Source organism: Diabrotica virgifera, chromosome 9 (genome assembly GCF_917563875.1).
Source record: "Diabrotica virgifera virgifera chromosome 9, PGI_DIABVI_V3a".
In the NCBI taxonomy this organism is placed as follows: Eukaryota; Metazoa; Arthropoda; class Insecta; order Coleoptera; family Chrysomelidae; genus Diabrotica; species Diabrotica virgifera.
Window position 1 is genome coordinate 225180377 of NC_065451.1, and position 21734 is coordinate 225202110.

The window sequence follows — 21734 nt, forward strand, 5'->3', positions numbered from 1 at the left end:
CCAATCAGAACAAAGTTATAATGCGCATGCGCCCGGTCGCTAGGTTTTCCCATATAAAAATTTACCCTCTATCGCCGGTAAAGAAGTATAACTTCAAAAATTGCACTAAAATAGCAATTCCGCCAGTGGCGTAGAATTTGGGAAGGGTCATCCATGCATGTTCCCCCGTCGTACGCATCTGGTAGTAGCCAGAAACGTTTGTTTAACATAATTTAGTAGACTGTACAATACCAGCACCACTTACCAAATTTCGTGTTGTTGTCCCATGCCTGTCAGGAAATATTCAAAAATAAATAAAATAAAAGTTTAACTTTGACACCCTGTATTTAGGTTATTATCAACTTTTGTACTAAGGTAAGTTAGCTTAAATCGACCTACTTTAACCTCAGGAATCTAAGGTTAAGCTATGGCCCATTCTTTACCAAACACCCTGTATGTAACACAATAAAACTTTATAAAGTAAACACAATATAAGTTAAAAATTCCAATAAACACAACAAAGGCGCTAATGTCGCTGTCACGGAAAATGATAAACATCAAAATTCATGGTAAACAAGGTATCAAAAACATGCTGTATTGATTATCCTTATTGTGGTTTATATGGACAAGCGGTTTAATTTTGCGATACTAGTTTCTGTGAGTAATAAAGAGACCTAATTCGTAAATAAATTCATGCACGTGCATTGATATAATGGAAGAATTATAGCAATGATGTGTTTAGCGCTATGTATTTATTTTATGTATTACATTATTGACTCATTTTAGATATGTTTTTGTTTTTTTTACAGGTGACGATGCCAATCAACTTTTACTTTTAATAAAGTGTCTGAAAATTAGAGAAAAAATACTGTACAAACATCACAAGGATTTTGAAGAAGTTTATTACAGACTTTATAGCTACTATGTAGAATCAGGTAAAGATAAATTCTTTATTAGAACACACAGTTGTCGAATCTAACCGTGCGGTATACCGTAATATCGATTTCCTATTTAAACAACAAAACTAGCAAAAAAAGGGGCACAAATATTGTTCATTTGTGAATCTAGCAACAGCAAGGTTCCGTGGCTTGCTATTATGTAGTTCTGTCCTTTCATATTCTTGTCCTCAAGATATACAGGGTAGCGAGAAAGTATGGAAACACGCCAATTTCTCTAAAACCGATGAATATATATTTATGAAATTCTGGGGTCATGAATGAGATGATATTCTGCATGTTTTAGAGAACATTTCAAATTTATGTGACGTCAGCGTTTAGCGTATCACCGCCATCTTGATTTTTTTTAAATGGCAACCTAGGTCGAGTGATATATCATAGAAAAGCTTATTTTTTCTCTTTTCAACAGTACCAAAAAAGTACCACATTACTTATGAAAAACTCTATTACATTGCAATTTTATTAATCCATTCTTATTTTTCACATTTCTTGGTACACCACTGATTCGCGATGTTAAGTCACAATGACGACCTCTAGTAGACGTCGGCTGAACTAGCTTCTTGGAGCCTTGTCAAATAGATAGAAAATCTAAAACTAAAACCAGTAGTAGGCACTGAAAAAATGTCAAAAAAACATTTTGTACACAATAAATTGTCAAGTTTTAAATTAGTCTTAATTGTGAGCAAGTCTTACTCAGACTTACTCTCTTTGGTATCTAGAGTGTTTTAAAATAATTTAAAAATAATGCCAAAATTATCAGAAAGGGAACGAATCCAGATACTAATGTTAATTGGTTATGGTGATAGAAAACGTACTTAGGAAGAAGTCAACTCTTTAACAATTTAAATCCTGAAAGACCTATAAATAGATCAAAGGTTTCTAAAATTTTTAATAAATTTAATGAAACCGGTAGTGTTCGGGATCGCCCAAAATCTGGCAGACCAAAAACTTCAACTGAAGAAGATAAGACTGTAGATGACCATCTAGATCTTCAACAAAATCCGAAAACATCTACGTATGAACTATCTAGAAATCATAATATTAGCAGGAGGTCAGTACAAAAAATTTTACATAATAATAAGTGCTACCGTTATAATATTCAAAACTACCAAGAATTAGATGATTTGGATAGAAGAGTAGAGTTTTGTGAAAAGGTTTTAGAGAAAATTAATGGTCAAAACAATTATTTAGATTCCCTCGCATTTAGTGATGAAGCAACATTCTGCTTGAACGGTACTCTTAACAGACAAAATTGCCGATACTGGTCAGATTCCAATCCACACTGGATGGAAGAGACTCAACGCAATATCCACAAAAAGTTAAAGTTAATGGCTGGCTTAGTAATAAACCATTTGATAGGTCCGTTTTTTATTGATGGCACACTTACCGGTGAAAAATATCTTGATCTTCTCCAGAATCAAATTATTCCTGAAATAATCAATTTATTTCCAAATATGGCAGTGTGGTTTCAACAGGATGGCGCCCCTGCACACTATCATAACACTGTTAGGCAATATTTGAATACTGTTTTCCCCCAGAGATGGATTGGTCGAAGAGGTGTAATTGAATGGCCGGCAAGATCTCCCGACTTAACCCCACTTGATTTTTTTTATGAGGCTATCTTAAGGACCGGGTCTATATAAACAGACCAACTAATTTAAATGATTTAAAGGATCGCATACGTCTTGAAATGCAGTCTATTTCTCAAGAAATGATTAACGATTCTATTCGAAACTTCCAAGATAGATTATATTATTGCCAACAAACAGACGGCCAACACTTTGAGCACCTTTTGTAAAAAAATTATTTTTTTTTTCATTTTAATTATTGTTACTTTTCAAAATTAGTATAAATTGTTCAACAATTACATGTATTATGTTTTTGGAAATTTTTATGGTGTACTACATTAGTAATATGGTATATGTAGTTTGGTACTACTGAAAAGAGGAAAAAATAAGCTTTTCTATGATATATCACTCTACCTAGGTTGCCATTTAAAAAAAATTAAGATGGCGGCGATGCGCTAAACGATGACGTCACATAAATTTCAGATGTTCTCTAAAACATGCAGAATATCATCTCATTCATGATCCTAGAACTTCATAAATATATCTTCATTGGTTTCAGAGAAATTACCGTGTTTCCATACTTTCTCACTACCCTGTATATTAAAGTATAGTGTCTTTAACGCTGTTTAGCGTTACAGGCCTTCCTGCACCATTATCTATCGAGATATTTTGTGTTTTTTGTAGTGTGTGTTGATTAAATGCCTTATTACTATGTAAAGTTGGCTCCACTTTCTTATCAAAGATTTGCTTATTACATGGGAACAACTGCGGTATCTTGTTCGAGTACCGATTCCACTAATGTGAAAATTGTTCTTCATTTAACAGAAAAATTCGCTGTTTGGCATGAAAAGAACCTACGAAACATTTCTGATTGTCTCATTCCTGATAAATTTCAACGTATAGTTGTCTTTTTCTAAATATCATACTTCTGATTCTGCTTAAGGGGAACGGAGCAAAATGCAAAATTTTGACGGTTTAAAATGTTTCCATTTTTTCGAATCCTGAGAAAGCTAATCAATATTTTTGAAAAATTTAAACGCAGAATGAAAGATTACATTATTACCGAGGGCCAAAAGTTCCTGAAAACTTCTATAATGTTAATTTTAATAAGTTACAGGGATGAAAATAAAAGAGAAAATTTAGTATGATTTTTAATTGCAAATATTTCAATTAAAAGAAACGTTTTATTTATTCTAAGGGGACTTTCGGCCCCCGGTAATAAAGTAGTATTTCATTCTGCGTTTAAATTTTTCAAAAATACTAGTTTTCTCAGGATTCGAAAAAAATTAATTCATTTAAAACACATTGAAAATTTTGACATGCATCAAAATATTGCATTTTGCTCCGTTTCCCTTAAGTCATATGAAGGCCATTTCGGTCCATCTTTTGCTAGTTTATTTTTTTGTGAATATTATTAATATTTATGTTTTTTTTTAGGTGACGCCGAAAATATGTTTAAATATTTTCATTTATGGTTGGAAAATGAAAAAGCCAGAAGGGGGGACAACTCGCGAGGTATCGGAACCAAGTTATACGAAGCTGCTCTGGCTATTCTTCATTGTCTTCAAAATGGAAGCCCCAAAAATTGCACTAATTTAAAGTAAGATATGTTTCTTTTTGTTACTATTTTCTCATGTTTTGAGTAGATCTGAACGATATTCAAATATTCGCTGCATATATTAATTACTTATTTGTTCTTTACTAGTTTTTTGTCAGTTTTACTCGTATTTTCTTTTAATTGCTATTTGTCTTCATTCCGTATCCATTCCTTCTCAATAACGATCAACTTCTTATTGGGACCGTGCAAGTTCGGCAAAGCGACCTCTATTTCTACGCTCTGTACTTTTATTCGCACTTTTAATTATATTGGCCAATTATATTAGTCCTGGTTGCTGGATAATTGTCAAGACCATAGTCCAAAAAAATAATAAGAAGAAAAAATAAGATGCAGGTTATGTTTAGCAAACGTAAACAATTGTATGTAGTAAATAAAATCAGTTATTAAAATGCAGTACTGCAAGCAAAATACAATTAATTAAATTTGCCTTTATATAATAATTGCATATCATATCAATATTGTGGAGCAATATATAATTTTTCTGCGTCAGTGACAGAAGGTATGAAATATACGTCAATTTGACAATTTCAATTGACAATATGAATTATTTAAGATAGATGCAATATTTCTCCGCGACTCACGCACGGTCGTTTCTCGTTTCCCTTTCCAAATACTTGCACACCGCGAATAGCCTATTTTGTCTGTTTTTCTTTACTTTTTTTTTCTCTTGCTATTTTATTTCGTTCTTTCTGTATTTATATCTTTATCTTATCTTGTGATCTTTATGGTACTTCAATTTACTTTTCGTATTTAATATCTCATACATCTAAATATACACTAAGCATCAAAATTAACGCACCACCTTAAAAATGGGACATTTTTGATGTCTTGTATTTCCTAATCCTGTTTTCCGGTTTTAGTGATTGTTTTTAGTATATGATAGCTTTATTCTTCAAGAATATCTTTGTGATAATATTGTTGCTAAACAGGTAAGTGTCATTGTATACCGGGTGTAACAATGATAGTGTGTTTTTTCCTCAAAGTTTGGAACACCCTGTGGAATATTCTAGAGTTAGAGTATATAACATATTGAAATTAAAACCCAATTTTAGCCTAAGGCTCTTAACATTTTACTTTTTGATTTATTCGCTTATGTGGGATAATAAAAAAGTTACTTTAACAACTAGCAATGTTATTCATCAATACAGGGTGTTTCTAAATAAGTGCGATAAACTTTAGGGGGTAATTCTGCATGAAAAAATAATGACCGTTTGCTTTATAAACATAGTTCACAAATTCGTTTCCGAGATACGGGATGTTGAATTTTTTCTTACAAACTGACGATTTATTTATTGCTCTAAAACCGGTTGAGATATGCAAATGGAATTTGGTAGGTTTTAAGAGGTAGTTATTGCGCATTTTTTAGATACAACTAAGAATTTTATATTCACCATTGGCGTGCATACGGGATGTATCTAAAATGTTTATACCCGTATGCACGCCAATGGTGAATATACAATTCTTAATTGTATGTCAAAAAATGCGCAATAGCTACTTCTTAAAACCTACCAAATTTCATTTGCATATCTAAACCAGTTTTAGAGCAATAAATTAAATCGTCAATTTGTAAGAAAAAATTCAACATCCCATATCTCGGAAACAAAGCATTTGCGGACATAAGTTTATAAAGCAAACGGTCATTATTTTTTAATGTAGAATTATCCCTTAATGTTTGTCGCACTTATTTAGAAACACCCTGTATTGATGAATAATATTACTATGTAGTTGTTAAAGTAACTAACTTTTTTATTATCCAACATAAGCGAATGAATCAAAAAGCAAAATGTTAAAAAAGCCTAAGGCTATAGTAAAGTTTTAATCTCAATATTTTACATACGCTAGAATATTCCACAGGGTGTTCAAAACTTTGAGGAAAAAACACACTATCATTGTTACACCCGGTATACAATGACACTTACCTGTTTGGCAATAATATTATTACATCAATATTCTTGAAGAATAAAGCTATAATATACTAAAAAATCGCTCAAATCGGACAACAGGTTTAGGAAATACGAGACATCAAAAATGTCCCATTTTTAAGGTGGTGCGTTAATTTTGACGCTTAGTGTATTTATAATTAAATACAGAATTATAATCTCATACAGATATCTAAAAGTTGTGACTCATTGAATATATCATCTTTTTTAACACTTTTTATTTTTTTAGGGCTTTCCTCCAAAATGTCGAACACATGATACGAGAGGCTAAAATGGTACTGAATTTGTATTACCCAGCATACATAACAAATAGGCTAAGCAGAAAGATTCAATTTATATCAAACAAATAATTTTTTATAATATATTTTACTAATTCTTAATTTAATACAGTGTTTTATTTGACTCCTCCACCACATCATTATGTAAATATCTTAAATTATTAGAACACACAAGAAAAGAGTGGACAACTCATAGGGAGATCTATGTCCAGCAGTGGATACAAAGAAAAAAAGCACTGATGCTTTAATAGATCATAAATACAGGGTGTCCCCGAAAATAGTGCGTTCCTTAAAGGTATAGGTAGAAGGCACCATGTAGAACAAAAAACTCATAACATTTTTTTTCTAAATGCAACCGTTTGACCAAAAAATTAAAATACATTTTGGTATGCAAATTGAAGTCTGGCAATAACGCGCAACTCAAAAATCTAAAGATTAAAAAAGTAGGTTTGTAGGTCAATTGCATCTGGTAGGTAAAATAATGTAAATATCAACCAAACACATATCCATTATTTTGCAGGTAGGTACCTATGATGTCAACAACCCCAAAAATCACACCTTAATAGCAAATAAACAAGGGGTTATTAGGTTAAATTTCCACAGTCACAGCAAGTTCTTCTAGGCTACGTTGCCATGCCATTCAAATTTATGAAAATAAAAATTCACTTATATGGAGAACAATGTATTTTTTTTTCTTGAGAACGGTTAACTTTGGGAAAAAATGTTATATGACTTTTTTGTTCTAAATTGTGTATTATATCTATACCACTAGGAGCGCACTATTTTCAGGGACACCCTGTATAGTAATTGTAACTACTTGGAGAATGAATTTCTAAACTTTTTACACTTACATTAAAAGAAGTTATCAAAATATATAACTGTAAGTTTCAGAGATGGTGTTATTTGAGAATAGCTCTTTTGATTACATGAACAAATCTGTAACACAACAAAGAATGAAAATCTTGAATGGGAAAACTTTTTACTTTTGCCTCATATGCTGTGTTTCATCGATTCTTTATTAAAAACAAAGTATCCACTCAAGAGAGGCAAGTTCCAGCCCCTTTGGTGTCTTGTTCTCATTATCTTGGTGTTCTGGTTAAACCCTTCTCCTTGTTGACACTTTACTGCACTCAAATTATTCATAAAACAGCAAAATGGGAGTGTGAAAGATGTGTTTATAATGACATACAAGACTGGATGTTTCACAAGCTTTTCTTGTTGGTTAATACATCATATTCGTTCCTCTTCTATTGTTAGGTGTCGAGAGAGGATAGTCAGTAAGTAGTAGTCACTGCCTATTTCATAGCTTCATACCCTTACGTCTCTCATCCAGCTCGTTTCTGTTTGTTGCACTAGTATAGTCAATAATTGTTTGTTTTCTACTTATTTTCCCACACTAACACTCATATCTCCTGTGATTAGTATTTTCGCTGTACAAGTATTTGTTACTTCTTGGAGTTTGTCCCAGAACTCATTACATATTTTCTGTTTTTTGTTGCATCTTTATCAGGCCCATATCATAATTAGGTTTGTAATCGCTTCCTTTGTGTTCATCTCTATATCTACTCCTCCCGATTTTTGTCCTTTCCCCATTGACCTTTTCTTTTGCAGCTATGTTCCTAAATTTACTTTGTACTTCAATCCCTTTCTATCAGGTCACATTCTAAGTTGGTGTTCTAAGTTCTGTGTTGTTTATATCTTGTTAATTTACCCTTGGTTTATTGGCTAATAAATGTTCGATACATCAGTATCAAAGTGTAACAAGTCAGGCATTATTAGTTACGAGAAAACAGGGTAACAACTCGAAAAGTTGCACTTTGGAACTGAAATAATAATTACCGTTTCATGACAAATTATATGTGTGACATCTTCACAGAACGTTATTACAGAGTTGTTACCCTTTGGAACTCGTAAATATTTGTTATTGAAGCACTTTCCAATACTTACTCCAAATCACTAAAATTCAGACTTGTTACTCTTTGGAGCTGGTGTATTGATAATACACTTACAAATCAATACCAAGCTGACAATTTCCTGTAAGATTCATCTGCTGGTATCTTAATTGGAATCAACAATTTGGTTCCTTGCACAGAGGGTTGATCAAACATTTTTACAAAACATTCATTTTTATTCAGTTTTATCACATGGTGCATTTTCAATATCAAAATTAAACCTAAAGCCATTATTTGATGGTTTAAAATGAAAAGGTTCTGAAGTAACACTATTTTGTTCTTGATTATCACTAACAGTTACTGTCTCTTCAGTAGTATCATTTTCATTTATACTAAAGTTAAACTTAAAACTATTCTCTACATTGGAAGCAAATAAACTTTTCTTTAAAAACACTGTTTTCTTGTTGGTTGTAGCAGGCTGAAGTTTCATATTGGCTGCATCTAAAAAAGAAAAAAGGAAGAATTAAAACTGTTATCAAATAGTTTTAAAATTCTTACTTTTGGATAACTTTTTCTCCTCTGAAGCCATTTTTTGCCTGTAGTCACCAAACGATAGTCTCATAACTTGCCTTTTCCTAGGTAGTGGTGCAGTATTGCTCATCAATATATTCAGTGCTTTTGTATTGTCTTGAACTAAAAATTACACAATTAAGCATACCAGGTGGTGAATCGTTAAACGGGCCTTAGAAAACTCAATGTAAAATTCTAACTAAACTGTTGAATTCCTGCTTCCCTAATTATTTTACATCAAAAGTCATGAGAGAATATTTGCAGAGAATTGAAATCTGTATTAAAATCAAAAGTTAAAATTGTTCTACAATTTAAATGCATTCCAAAATTTTGAAAAATATGATACTTTTGTCACAGTAGGTATGTGTGTAAAAGTTAGGCCACACGTTACTATTTAACTGACAGTGTTCACTTCTTCTTCTTCTTCTTCTTAGCCTTCTATCGTCCACGTTTGAACATAGGCCTCTCCCAACTCCTTCCATCGGTCTCTATCCTGAGCAACATATTTCCAATTCGTTCCGGCTACTCTTTTAATATCATCAACCCATCTCATCTGTGGTCTTCCTCTCGGTCGTTTACTTTGGTAAGGTCTCCAATGTTGTATCGTGGCATTCCAACGTTGGTCTTTTTGTCTAACAGTGTGGCCTGCAAAGCTCCATTTAAGTTTGGCAACTTTTGTTGTTATGTCCTCGACTTTTGTTTTTGATCTTACCCAGTCGCTCCTCTTTTTATCTGACAGTCGTATACCTAACATTGCTCTTTCCATAGCTCTTTCTGTTGTAGCTAGTTTATTCATATTTGCCTTGGTTAGGGTCCAGGTTTGACACCCATATGTCATGATAGGAAGGATGCACTGGTTGAACACTTTGGTCCTCAAATATTGAGGTATTTTGCGGTTCTTAAGTATCCAACCAAGTTTTCCAAATCCTGCCCATGCTAGTCTTGCTCTCCTATTAATTTCCGCACTTTGGTTTTCTTTGTCAAGTTTCAGGATTTGGCCTAGGTAGATATATTCCTGGACTTTTTCTATCTCACTGCCATTTATAGTTATGCGTCTGGGGTCATCTGTGTTTGTCATTATTTTTGTTTTCTTCATGTTCATTTTTAGGCCGACGTATTGGGAGCTGCCTGCGAGTTCGTCTATCATAATTTGCAGTTCCTCGAATGAGCTCGCTATAATCACAATGTCGTCAGCGAATCTGAGGTGATTTAGCTTCTTGCCATTAACGTTAATGCCATAGGTTGACCAGTTTGTCGTTTTGAAGACGTCTTCTAGTGCTAGGTTGAAAAGCTTTGGCGATATTACGTCTCCTTGTCTCACGCCTCTCTTAATAGGGATGGGATTTGTATTTTCGTCTAGTTGTACTATCATAGTTGCATTTTCATATATATTATGTATTAGTTGTCTATATCTCGAATCTATTCTACAATTATTAATAGCTTGTTCTATGGCCCACATCTCGATACTATCAAACGCCTTTTCATAGTCTACGAAGGCAAGAAATACGGGTAGTTGGTATTCATTTGCCTTCTCTATCAATGTTCTCATTGTCAGCAGATGGTCTGATGTACTATATCCTTTGCGGAAGCCAGCCTGTTCCACTGGTTGGTAATTGTCCAATAGCTCTGTTAGTATAGGGATTGTTACTGTCTTGCTTGTTTTCAAGAGCTCGGCAATTATACCGTCCTGTCCTGGAGCTTTATTATTTTTTAGTTCTTTTAAAGCTCTTTCTATTTCGAATCCCTTTATATTTGGTAGTACTTCTGATCCCACGTTTTTTATTTTTCTTTTGACGTTCTCCTTTGTTGATTCATTAGGCTGGCTTTGCGAGCTGTACAAGCTTTTGTAGAAGTCTTCGACTATTTTTGTTATTTTATATTTGACCTTCTCTTCCTTACTATTGGCGTCTTTAATTTTAATGATTTTTTGAACACCCAATGCGGGTCTTAGACATTTTAAGCCTCTGTTGTTTTCAATGACTCGCTCTATTAAGTTCTCGTTCCATTTTTGTAAGTCGCGTTTTAGTTCTTTTCTAATTGTTTTATTAAGTTCTATGTATTCTTGAGTATGGCGTTTGTTTTGCGTTAGTAGTTGTCGTCTTTCCGTCATTAGTTGTTTAGTTTCGTTGCTTATTTTGTCTTCTTTAGTACTTGTTTTCTTTGCGACCTGTAGTCCGGCTTCGAGAAGGTTCTTATTGATGTTTTTGTTAATTTCGTCAATTTCATCTTGATTATGTGAAGGATCATATTTGAACTTATCCGCTAAGACCTCTCGGAATTGCTCTTCATTTGTTTTTACTTTAAAGGCATCTATTCGCGTTGTTTTTTTAAATATTCTTTTCCTCTCTTCTTTCATGTTAATATTTATTTTTGCTCTAACTATACGATGGTCACTACCCGTTGTTACGTTGTTTATTGTTGTTACGTCTTCAAATATTCTTTTGTTGTTTGAGAGAAAATAGTCTATTTCATTTTTGGTGGTTCCGTTAGGTGCAACCCATGTCCACTTTCTGTTAGGTTTCTTTTTGTAGAAGGTATTCATAATATACATGTTTTCTTGTTCCAGAAATTCCATAAGTTTTTCTCCCCTTGTGTTTCTTGTGCCGAATCCAAAATTTCCAATCTTGCTTTCAGAGTCTTCAATCTTACTTCCAATTTTGGCGTTAAAATCTCCCATTATTATTATTTTGGATTCTCTGTTGGTGTCTATAGCTTTTTTAAGATCTTCGTAAAAAGTATTTATTTCTTCATCAGTTGCCTTTTCAGTTGGAGCATAAACTTGCACAATCTTTAATTTGGTTTTTGGATTTAGTTTTAAAATCATGTATGTAACCCTGTCTGAGATGCTGTCAATTATTTGAATTTGTGATTTTCTCTTCTTGTTGATTAAGAAACCTACTCCACCGTATGTATAGTCTTCATTGCCTTTATAATAGAGCCTGTTGCCTGAATGTAAGTCCACATACCCTTCACCTCTTCTTTTAACTTCTGATAGTCCCATTATATCCCAATTCATATTCCCTAATTCCTCTTCTAGTTCGTAGAGTTTTTCGTCTTTTGCCATGGAACGGATGTTGTAAGTTGCTATATGGAGTTGTTTGTTGTTCTTCTTTTTCAATGTCGACTTGCCTCCCCCAGAATCCTCGAGGCAGACCGTTATTTCGGTGTGGGACTGTGGAATAAACTTCCTACCCACCTGGGGTATCTTCCGTATATCTGTTGAAACCGACATTTTTGATTTGACAGTGTTCACACCATTGACTAAATAAAAAATATTTATTATTAATACTTTCTCTGCAACTGAGGGTATCTTATCAACTGTCTTGTTTTTAAATAATAAATAATAAAATAAAAATATTGACAGTTCAAAAATGTGAAAATAATAATTTCATTGTGACACATTATTGCACTGTGTGTGGCCTAATTTTGGGCTGAAAAACTGAAAAATGTATTACATTTTTACAAAATTTTGGAATATGTTTAATTCGTTGAACAATTTTAACAGTTGTTTTCAATACAGATTTCAATCCTCTACAAATAGTTTCTAATGTCTTTTGATGTAAAATAATTAGGGAAGCAGGAATTCAACAGTCTAGAATTTTACATTGAGTTTCCTATGACCCGTTTTCCAATTCACTACCCGGTATAAGTCTTTGACCAGATAGGCAGAATTTTTGACATAAAACAGCAGGTGTTACAAATAGTTCAGGGAAATAAGCAAAAAAAATACCTTGTCTATGATTGGGTGTGAATCTGTCTTTTTAGTTTACTCCTTTTAGTTTTAAAACAGGGTATAGTTGACTAATAACAACAAATGCACAAATGTCACTGTTACTGAAAATGTTAAACATCAAAATTCATAATAAACAAGGAACCAAAGACATGCTGTATTGTTTATCCATGAAGGCTGGCATGATCAACAAAAATAGAAGACAAATCTGGTGATTGTTTTAGTGACATTATTGTGTGTGCATTTGTCTTTTGAGTTTACTCCTCCGAGTTTAAAAACAGGGTATAGTTTCTGTGAGTAACAAAGAGACATTGTGTAAAAAGTAATTGGTGAATAATTTCATGCATGTGCAAAGATAATAGAAGAACTGTATGGAGGTATAGAAAGAAAATATTCAGAGCACTGTGATTTATCTCTGCTGAATCAATTGTGGAAGATATCTCTTGAATATGTACTACATATCTTTAATAGAAGTCATCATCATCATTCTCTTTGTCTTATCCCTATGCAGGGTCGGCTTCCCTAATTGCATTTCTCCACACAATTCTATCTTGGGTCATATCAATGTTAATCCCCTTTACCAACATGTCCTGCCTTATCGCCTCCTCCCAGGTCTTCTTTGGTTGTCCTCTCCTACTCCTTCCAGGAATCTGCACTTCAGCTATTCTTCGTATTGGGTGATTAACGTCTCGACGTTGAACATGACCAAACCATCTTAACCTATGCTCTTTCATTTTGGCATCAATTGGTGCCACACCTAGACTTCCCCTAATATACTCATTTCTAATTTTATCCTTCTTTGTCACTCCACTCATCCATCTAAGCATTCTCATTTCCTCCACATGCATTCGTTGTTCCTCTTTCTTTTTTACTGCCCAACATTCAGTTCTGTACATCATAGCCGGTCTTATGGCTCTTTTATAGAATTTTCCCTTCAGCTTCATTGGAATTTTTCTGTCACACAACACACCACTCGCTTCTTTCCACTTCATCAATCCAGCCCTAATTCTACTGCATGCATCTCCATCTATTTCTCCATTACTCTGTAATACCGATCCTAGGTACTTAAAACTATTGCTTTTCACAATCATTTCACCATCCAAAGATACCATTTTATTTGTAGTAACTCTATCTTTAAATGAACATTCCAAATACTCTGTTTTTGTCCTACTAAGTTTTAAACCTTTTTCCTCCAGAGCTTGTCTCCACTGTTCCAGTTTTTGTTCTAAGTCTCTTTCACTATTTCCTACTAACACGACATCATCAGCATACATTAAGCACCATGGAATGTTAACCTGTAGTTTCGCTGTTATCTGGTCCAACTAATGAGAATAAATACGGACTAAGCACAGAGCCTTGGTGCAATCCTATTTTCACATGAAATTTATCAGTCTCTCCCACACCTGTCCTAACACTAGTCGTTATTCCCTCATACATATCCCTCACAATCTTTACATATTCACCAGGGACTCCTTTCTTATTGAGTGCCCATCACAGAATCTCTCATGGAACTCTATCATATGCTTTCTCAAGATCAATGAATACCATATGAGCGTTTGTTTCTTTACTCCTGTATTTTTCCATCAACTGTCTTATAATGAAAATTGCATCTGTTGTTGATCTACCCTGCATAAAGCCAAATTGATTCTCGGATATTTCGGTCTCTTCACGTATCCGTCTATCAATTACTCTTTCCTATATTTTCATGGTGTGGCTAAGCAGTTTTATAGCCCTGTAGCCTTGTACTACATATCTTTAATAGAAGTCATCTCAAACAATCAAAATATGTCTATATACAACATTGAATGTCTGCATTCTCACAAATAAATCAAAGGTGTTAATATCTGACCAAATTTGATGTATATTACATACAGTTTGTAAGAAAGAAAAATGAAAAATTTTAACTTCATTTCAAGAACATTAACAAATTAAATTAATAATCCAATTGGATTACAATAGTTGTTCAGAACAAATATTTTTGGACTTATCAGTATCTTCAGTAAACTTTTGAGTACTGGAGCTGATAATGTCAAAACCAAACAGTGGATGAATTTAAATTGTTATTACATGTTTAAAGGCAATAATTTATCCAACTATACTTCCATGATAATAGATAGCTTTCTGGGAATACTTCGTAACTACTTGAAATAGCAAATTACATCTGTATTGGACCCCTAACGCCAGCCAATGACTTATAGTTGGCAGGAGAAATATGAATTGTATATGTAATTCATATGTATATGGAGTTAAAAACGATATAAGAACACTATGGAAATATAAAACATAACAGGTCAAAGCAATAGATAATTAACTGCAAAATCCAAGATTGATTGCTGTTTCAAATTAGGAACAAAATTGTTTTTCTAAAGGGTAGAAGTTTTCTGACAACTATTAAGAAAATTGTAAGCGTGAATTAAACATTTACATCTATAAACGTACCTTGCTTATTATTTAATTTACCAGACCCTAACGCCTTTTGTAGCTGCTGAATACACCAATATAGCTCTACTTCAAATTGTTCTTGATTAGGCATTTCAGTTGCTGTGGTTGACGTGCCAGGTTGAGTAACAGGAACATTATTCTGCACTGGTTTTTGAGGCTTTGGGTTAGCCTTACCACTACCAGTGTTTTTATACAATTTTGGTTTATTTGGGGGCATGTTTATGTTAACTTTTCGAGGTTATAGTAAATGTCAGCTGTTTGCTGTTTTCATTTTCTACTTCTTTACACGTTTGATATCACAGTCAATACTGCCAACATTAACGAGTAATTTGAATATTTTTAAAATATAAAGTATTCTTCTGTAGTTGTATTATTAAAAAAGATATTTTTTGATAGCTTGTCTAAATAATGAAAGATTTATATTAAAAATTCCTCATAAAAATGAAGCTTTTTAACAATTTATTGGTTTCCTTTGGTGGCTGTTAAGAATCGAGCAGAGAAGTCAAGACTGAAACTTACGAACGTGAAGTTAGCAAGTACTAATAATACATAACCTATATTCTTAGGAAATTTAAAAAACTTCGTTAGGAAAACATGTATATTTGAAGCCGAAATCATGTTATCAATGGAAAATAAACTAAAGAAATACGAAAAAATTAAATTTTTAGGAGAAGGGCAATTTGCAACAGTATATCAAGCTCGAGATGTAGACACGGACAATATAGTGGCTGTGAAAAAAATTAAAATAGGTAGTCGACAAGAGGCCCAAGATGGAATCAACAGGACGGCTCTTAGAGAAATTAAACTACTCCAAGAACTGCATCATACGAATATAATCGGTCTTCTAGATGTTTTTGGACATATGTCCAATGTGTCATTAGTTTTCGATTTTATGGATACAGATCTTGAGGTTATTATTAAAGACAATACTATCATTCTCACTACTGCGAATATTAAGTCTTACATACTTCAAACCCTTCATGGGTTGGAATATCTTCATTTGAACTGGGTTAGTACACATACAGCTGTGGCCATTGAATAGTTTACACCCTTATATACAGAGGTGTAACCAGGGTGATCCTAAGGGGGGAGGATTACAACTACTTGATGGTCTCTGGAGGGTATGGAATAGTAATAGTTAAACGTATAGAGCTCAAAGTACATCCAAATGGAGGGGCGGGGTTATAACTCCCAAAACCTCCCCCTAGTTATACCTATGCTTATCTACCCTGTGTTTACTTTTAAATTAGATATAGGAGTACATCAAGTATATGGCAACATTGCTTCGTCTCTTCCTACACCTGAGTCGTGTGGATTTATTCAGTCACTAAATCTTTTTTTTTATTTATTTATTTATTCACGGGCAAGCCCTATTCAGATATAAATGTTACAGTGTTCTAAATTATCATAATAAACATAAATTATCATAATATAACATAACAAAGTGGTTTGAGAAAAAATAATCCTATGAGTAGTACAGTTAAAAAAAAGAAAAAAAGAATAAGATAACATATAGGTCAGTACAATTACAAACAAAAGATAACACATAAATCAATTCAGAAATGTTCCAAGGTATAACGGTTTTGAGTTATCTAATACATACAGGTCATGTAACACTAATCGCAATACAAAAGCTCTGGCCGAAAGTATTATAAATTTAAAAAGTTAGGGAAGAAATATAATTTTTAAAGCGGGAAACTGATATATTAAAAATTTCGAGGTTATTTAATGAGTTAGCTAATAGAAGAGTTCTAGGAATAAATGTGTTGTAAGAATAATTGAATCTATGAAAAGAAACATAAAAGGTTTGCACCTGCCTAGTCGAACGACTGGGGACAAGTAGAGATATTTTGGAGAGAAGCTTGGGGCAGTTACACAGCCCGTTGATAATTTTAAATAAAATTATTAAGTCTCTTTGTTTTCTGCGTACCTCAAGGGGAGGTAAGTTCAGTATGCGCTCTAATACAGAATAGTCGTAGTATACATGCATCTTGGTGGTAGTATATCTCAGAAAATTGTGTTGGACAGCCTCAAGTTTCAGTTTATGAGTAAAGTAATAGGGGGACCAAATTGTGGAACAGTAATCGAAATGAGATCTAAATAAAGGGATTTAATAGCTGAGATGCTAGTAAAGTCTCTGGTGGTTCTTTTTATAAAGCCAAGCATCTTCATAGACTTCTGTATTGTACTGGAAATGTGTGATTTATAGCTATAGGTGGAGTCAAGAATCACACCTAGATCCTTAGTTTCAGAGGCAGAATGTAAGGTCAGATTATTTATACTGTATTCGAAGATGATTGGATGATGAGTTCGATGAAAACTAGGACTATGGCATTTGGATGCATTCAAACACATACCATTTTGCGTACACCAGTTAGATAGGCGATCAATGTCACCTTGTAGACTAAGTGAATCAGCCTCACATGTGATTATTTTAAATCATCAGCGAATAACAAAGTTTCACTTACTTGGAAAGAGGGTATTAGATCATTGATAAATATATTAAACAACAGAGTTCCCAAGTGTGATCCTTGTGGTACACTTGAGGTAACAGAGATGGTATGAGAATAGTAATGATTAGTATAAATAAAGTTTATGAATCAAGAGCTCATGATTAACTTTGTCGAAAGCTTTGGAAAAGTCAGTATACACAGAGTCAACTTGTAAACCCCTCTAAAGAGCATCTGTCAAAAAATCAACATATGTTATGAGACCCAATTCTGCTGATTTTTTGGATGTAAATCCAAATTGTTGTGCCCCTATAATTGGCGAGCAGTCATAACTTAAATATGTAATCAGAAATAATGCTCTCAAAAACTTTAGGAATGGCAGTAAGAATAGAAATGGGACGATAGTTACCTATATCCGATTTTCGACCTGATTTATATATTGGAGTGACATAAGAGTTTTTCCAGTAGTCTGGAAATTCCCGTGTTAATAGAGACTAAAAAGTGGGCGCGATAGAATGAAGCTGAATGTTTTAAGGAAAGTAGGGGGAATTCCATATTCAGTCACTCAAATCTTGCCTTGGTGACTAACTTTCTTCATGTTTGGCAATTGCTCTTGTTTTTTGCATGATATTCAGATGCATTCTAGGGATTTTGGACGACTTTAATAGCTTTTTATTTTATTTTTCAATACTCAGAAATTTTTGAAAAGCACTTGACATTTAGCAAAATCCATACAGCACTTATTTTACAGTATTACAATGTAAAAATGTAGGTGTAAACTATTCAGTGACTGCAGCTGGACAATATACTTTTATGACAAATTTTTAACATTATTCTGTCCTCTAGGTTCTACACAGGGATCTGAAACCAAATAATTTGTTAGTTAATTCAAGTGGCATCTTAAAAGTAGGTGATTTTGGTTTAGCTAAATTGTATGGATCTCCCAATAGGATTAATACGCATCAAGTCGTCACAAGGTGGTACAGAGCACCGGAGCTTCTTTTTGGAGCCAAACAGTACAGTACCTGTATAGATATGTGGGCTGTTGGTTGTATTTTAGCAGAATTGCTGCTCAGGGTGCCTCTGTTTCAAGGAGAATCAGATCTGGATCAATTGACGAAGATTTTTGATGGTAAATATAAAATTTGTTTATTTCTTTTTACATTGACATCATCATCATCATCATTGGCTTTACAACCCATGGTGGGTCTTGGCCTGTTCCAGAATCAGCTTCTATTAGACACAAGTCGTCTTCCTTAAATTGTGCTCTGGGCCTGCCTCTTCTCACTCCATCGAGTCTCTGGATATAAATGTGTTTTGATGGCTCCACCTTATTTATTCCCTCTAGGTGGCCTAGCCACTGCAGCTTTACATGGACATGCAGTAGAAAAAATGAAAGAATACCCTTGCGTCATCGATGATATGCATACAAATCAAATCAAAAATTTCTAGTCTAAACTAAATTAATACTGTAAAAAAACGGATGTGACTACTGCTCTACTACCTCACCGTACGATTTTTCGCTATGTAAATGTGTCAAAAATTTTTTGTGATGTTATTCTTTTTCTGATAATACCTATATATTTATTGGTAATAAATGTTACTTTTACTACCGTAATTAATTATTTGATATAGATTAATAATACAAAAATAATGAGTAAGCAAATATAGTGTATGAATTTCTCCATGTTAAAGTTGCTGGACGTAAATAGTAACAGGAATTTAAAAAATGTCGTTTATGTCAACTGCATTAGGTGACTTAAATGAAAGTAAACTTAATGAATTCAGATAATTTTGATATCCAGATCATTTTCCAGACATTATCTGCAAATACATGTACCTACATTCGTAAAAATACGCTAATCTGTAATTTAATTTTATACTCTATGATTGAAAAGTCAGAGTAATATGTACACGTTTAGCAAACTCATAGACAGAAGTTAACCATATTGACAGATGATTACTTACAAATTTTATTGACTTATTTTAATTAAATAAATACTTACCAAACCAAAAATACAATATAATATCAAAATAGCTTTTAAAAGAACTGAGTTTATTCAAGTAAATACGACTGATTATTAAAATTTATAAACTCTACCGAACCTAACCCAGTTTCACTGTCAAAGTGACAAAAATTGAATCTGTCAGATTATAGTTGACCAGCACGATTACTCGAATAGTAGTTTATGCAATCATTATCTCTACTGATGTTGAATGTTTTTCTAAGAATGACATTAGAAGTACAGAAATAGTCAAGTGTGAGTTTAAATTTTCTACTAAATTAATATAACTATGTTGAACAATTGTATCGCCGTCTCACTCTGTTAATTATAAATATGTAACTGCGTATGTCTTGGATAACGTTTTTGCTTAGTAGACAACACTTAATAATCTATCTCTCTCGTTTGTTATTTATAGAAAAGGCAGCAAATCCAAAATATGTGCTTGTTATGATCGTTCATGGGTATTCTTTCATTTTTCCGACTGTAGGTAATTAAATTATTTTTTCAGGATTTATGATACCTGGCAATGAAGCTCTGAGACTCTGAGACTTTTGGCTAGTGATTTTAGTAGGTAATTTTTTTGTTTTTGGCCAATTTTGCCAAAATTGGCAAAATTACTGACTATCTAGTAATTATTAACTATTTAGTAATTACTTTTTTGCCAATTTTAGCAAATTGGCAAAATTACTTCCTAAAATCACTAGAAAGTTGTGTCTGAGTTTAGCGAACTGACTATATAACATCTTATTTATCTAGCAATTTGTTACAATTTTTCATTCTTCCCTTCAATACAAGCTTCTGTATCCCTAAATCACTCTATATGAGCCTTCCACTGTGCAAGTGCTTCCGGCCATCTTTTGTTTTACAATATTTTACATCCTTCCTGTCAGGATTAAATAAAGTATTAATTCAAAAAGCTACCTTATAACACCAATGTCTTTTAACGTTTCTTTTGGGAAAAGTGTCTTTGAAGGAAAACTGTATATTTTGAATCAAAATGTTGTTTTTGAGTTGTTATTTTCTTTTAACAAATATTTTTTCTATCAAAAAACAATTTTTAAAGGCTATCCTTTCGCTTTGTTCACTATATTGAGAATATCTAAACAGTGGTAATTCAAATAAAGCATTATTTTTTAAATCCTGGTAGATTTTTCTTTTATTTATATAAAGGGAGGAAATTTTTGCTTACTCTTAACATTATTGTATGCCAAGATTAATTATACCAAGATATTAGTTCCAAAATAGGACGGCTGCGTTGGATGGGACATGTAGAAAGAATGGCAGAAGGTGAAATACCAAACAAAATATTCAAACAGATGCCAGTAGGAAAAAGAACAAGAGGAAGACCGAAGCTGAGATATTTAGAACAAATAGAAAATTATATAAAAACCTTACAAATAAAAAACTGGAGAAAAAAAGCACGAAACAGATCAGAGTGGAGAAGAATCCTGGAACAGGCCAAGACCCAGAAAGGGCTGTCGAGCCAATGATGATGATGATTAGTTCTTTTTGATTCTTTTAGTTGCCTCTTCATTTTTTTATTAGTAGTGAAATTTGGATCACTATCAGACAAATGTTCATTCAGACTGAGAGCCTTTTCTTGAACAAATTTGCTCACTGTTGAAGTATTTTTACTTAGTATATTTATATATTTCTGTAGTATTTAATATACAGCTTTTTATATCCCATATTTTTCAGTTTATCCGATTTATTATTTTAGTATTTGGAAATCCCACAGAAGAAAACTGGCCTGGGCTAAAGACACTATCAGACTTCATCGAGTTCAAACCATTCAACGCCATTCCACTGAAGTTGATCTTCACGGCAGCTGGTGACGATTTGTTAGAACTAATACAGGGTTTATTAGTGTTAAATCCAATCAAAAGAAAAACATGTTCAGAATGTTTGCAGATGCCTTTCTTTAGCAATAAGCCCGCTCCCACTATTGGTACCAAACTACCACTTCCACAGAGCTTAAGGAATAACAGAGATAATGATAAACCTACTGCATTGAAGAGAAAGATGATGGAGAATCCTGAAGGAGGAAATCCTTCAAAGAGATTACTCTTTTAAATCAATATTTATTTAATTACTTAATAAATAACGGTAATAATATAATATAAACTTGGAAAGTATTGTATTTTTTTGTAAAATAGGGTATAAATATTTCTATAATAAAGTATTTACTATATTTACCTATGTTACTTTGTTTACAGCTCTCGTAAACCATATTTCAGGCATGGGAGAGCTAAAAAAGAATATTAGCTAGATATAAAAACAAGAAAAGCAATAGAAGGAATTGATA

General features: G+C 33.1%; 3 protein-coding genes across 4 annotated transcripts in view; 2 read left to right on the plus strand and 1 right to left on the minus strand.

Moving 5' to 3' along the window:
- Positions 1-6446, plus strand: part of LOC126890885 (SET and MYND domain-containing protein 4-like) — a 76207-nt gene extending 69761 nt beyond the window's left edge. The window contains exons 11-13 of the mRNA XM_050660034.1: positions 789-914; positions 3941-4103; positions 6291-6446. Coding sequence (XP_050515991.1) covers positions 789-914; positions 3941-4103; positions 6291-6411 — 410 coding nt within the window. The 3' untranslated portion in view covers positions 6412-6446. The remainder of the gene's footprint in view (positions 1-788; positions 915-3940; positions 4104-6290) is intronic.
- A 2000-nt stretch (positions 6447-8446) lies between these two features.
- LOC126890898 (UPF0488 protein CG14286) lies at positions 8447-15250 on the minus strand. The gene is made up of 3 exons (XM_050660059.1): positions 14971-15250; positions 8790-8924; positions 8447-8732 (listed from the first exon to the last, which is right to left on the minus strand). The coding sequence occupies exons 1-3, from the start codon at positions 15188-15190 to the stop codon at positions 8467-8469; spliced, it is 621 nt and encodes a 206-aa protein (XP_050516016.1). The 5' UTR covers positions 15191-15250; the 3' UTR covers positions 8447-8466.
- Positions 15251-15508: 258 nt separating this feature from the next.
- Positions 15509-21620, plus strand: LOC126890894 (cyclin-dependent kinase 7). 2 transcript variants are annotated; one of them, XM_050660054.1, is made up of 3 exons: positions 15509-15883; positions 18270-18555; positions 21150-21620. In XM_050660054.1, exons 1-3 carry the CDS (start codon positions 15590-15592, stop codon positions 21500-21502), a joined length of 933 nt encoding a protein of 310 aa, XP_050516011.1. In that variant the 5' UTR covers positions 15509-15589; the 3' UTR covers positions 21503-21620. The 2 variants fall into 2 exon arrangements, with proteins under 2 accessions (XP_050516011.1, XP_050516010.1); XM_050660053.1 differs by having other exon boundaries at positions 15514-15982.
- The last annotated feature ends 114 nt before the right edge of the window (positions 21621-21734 follow it).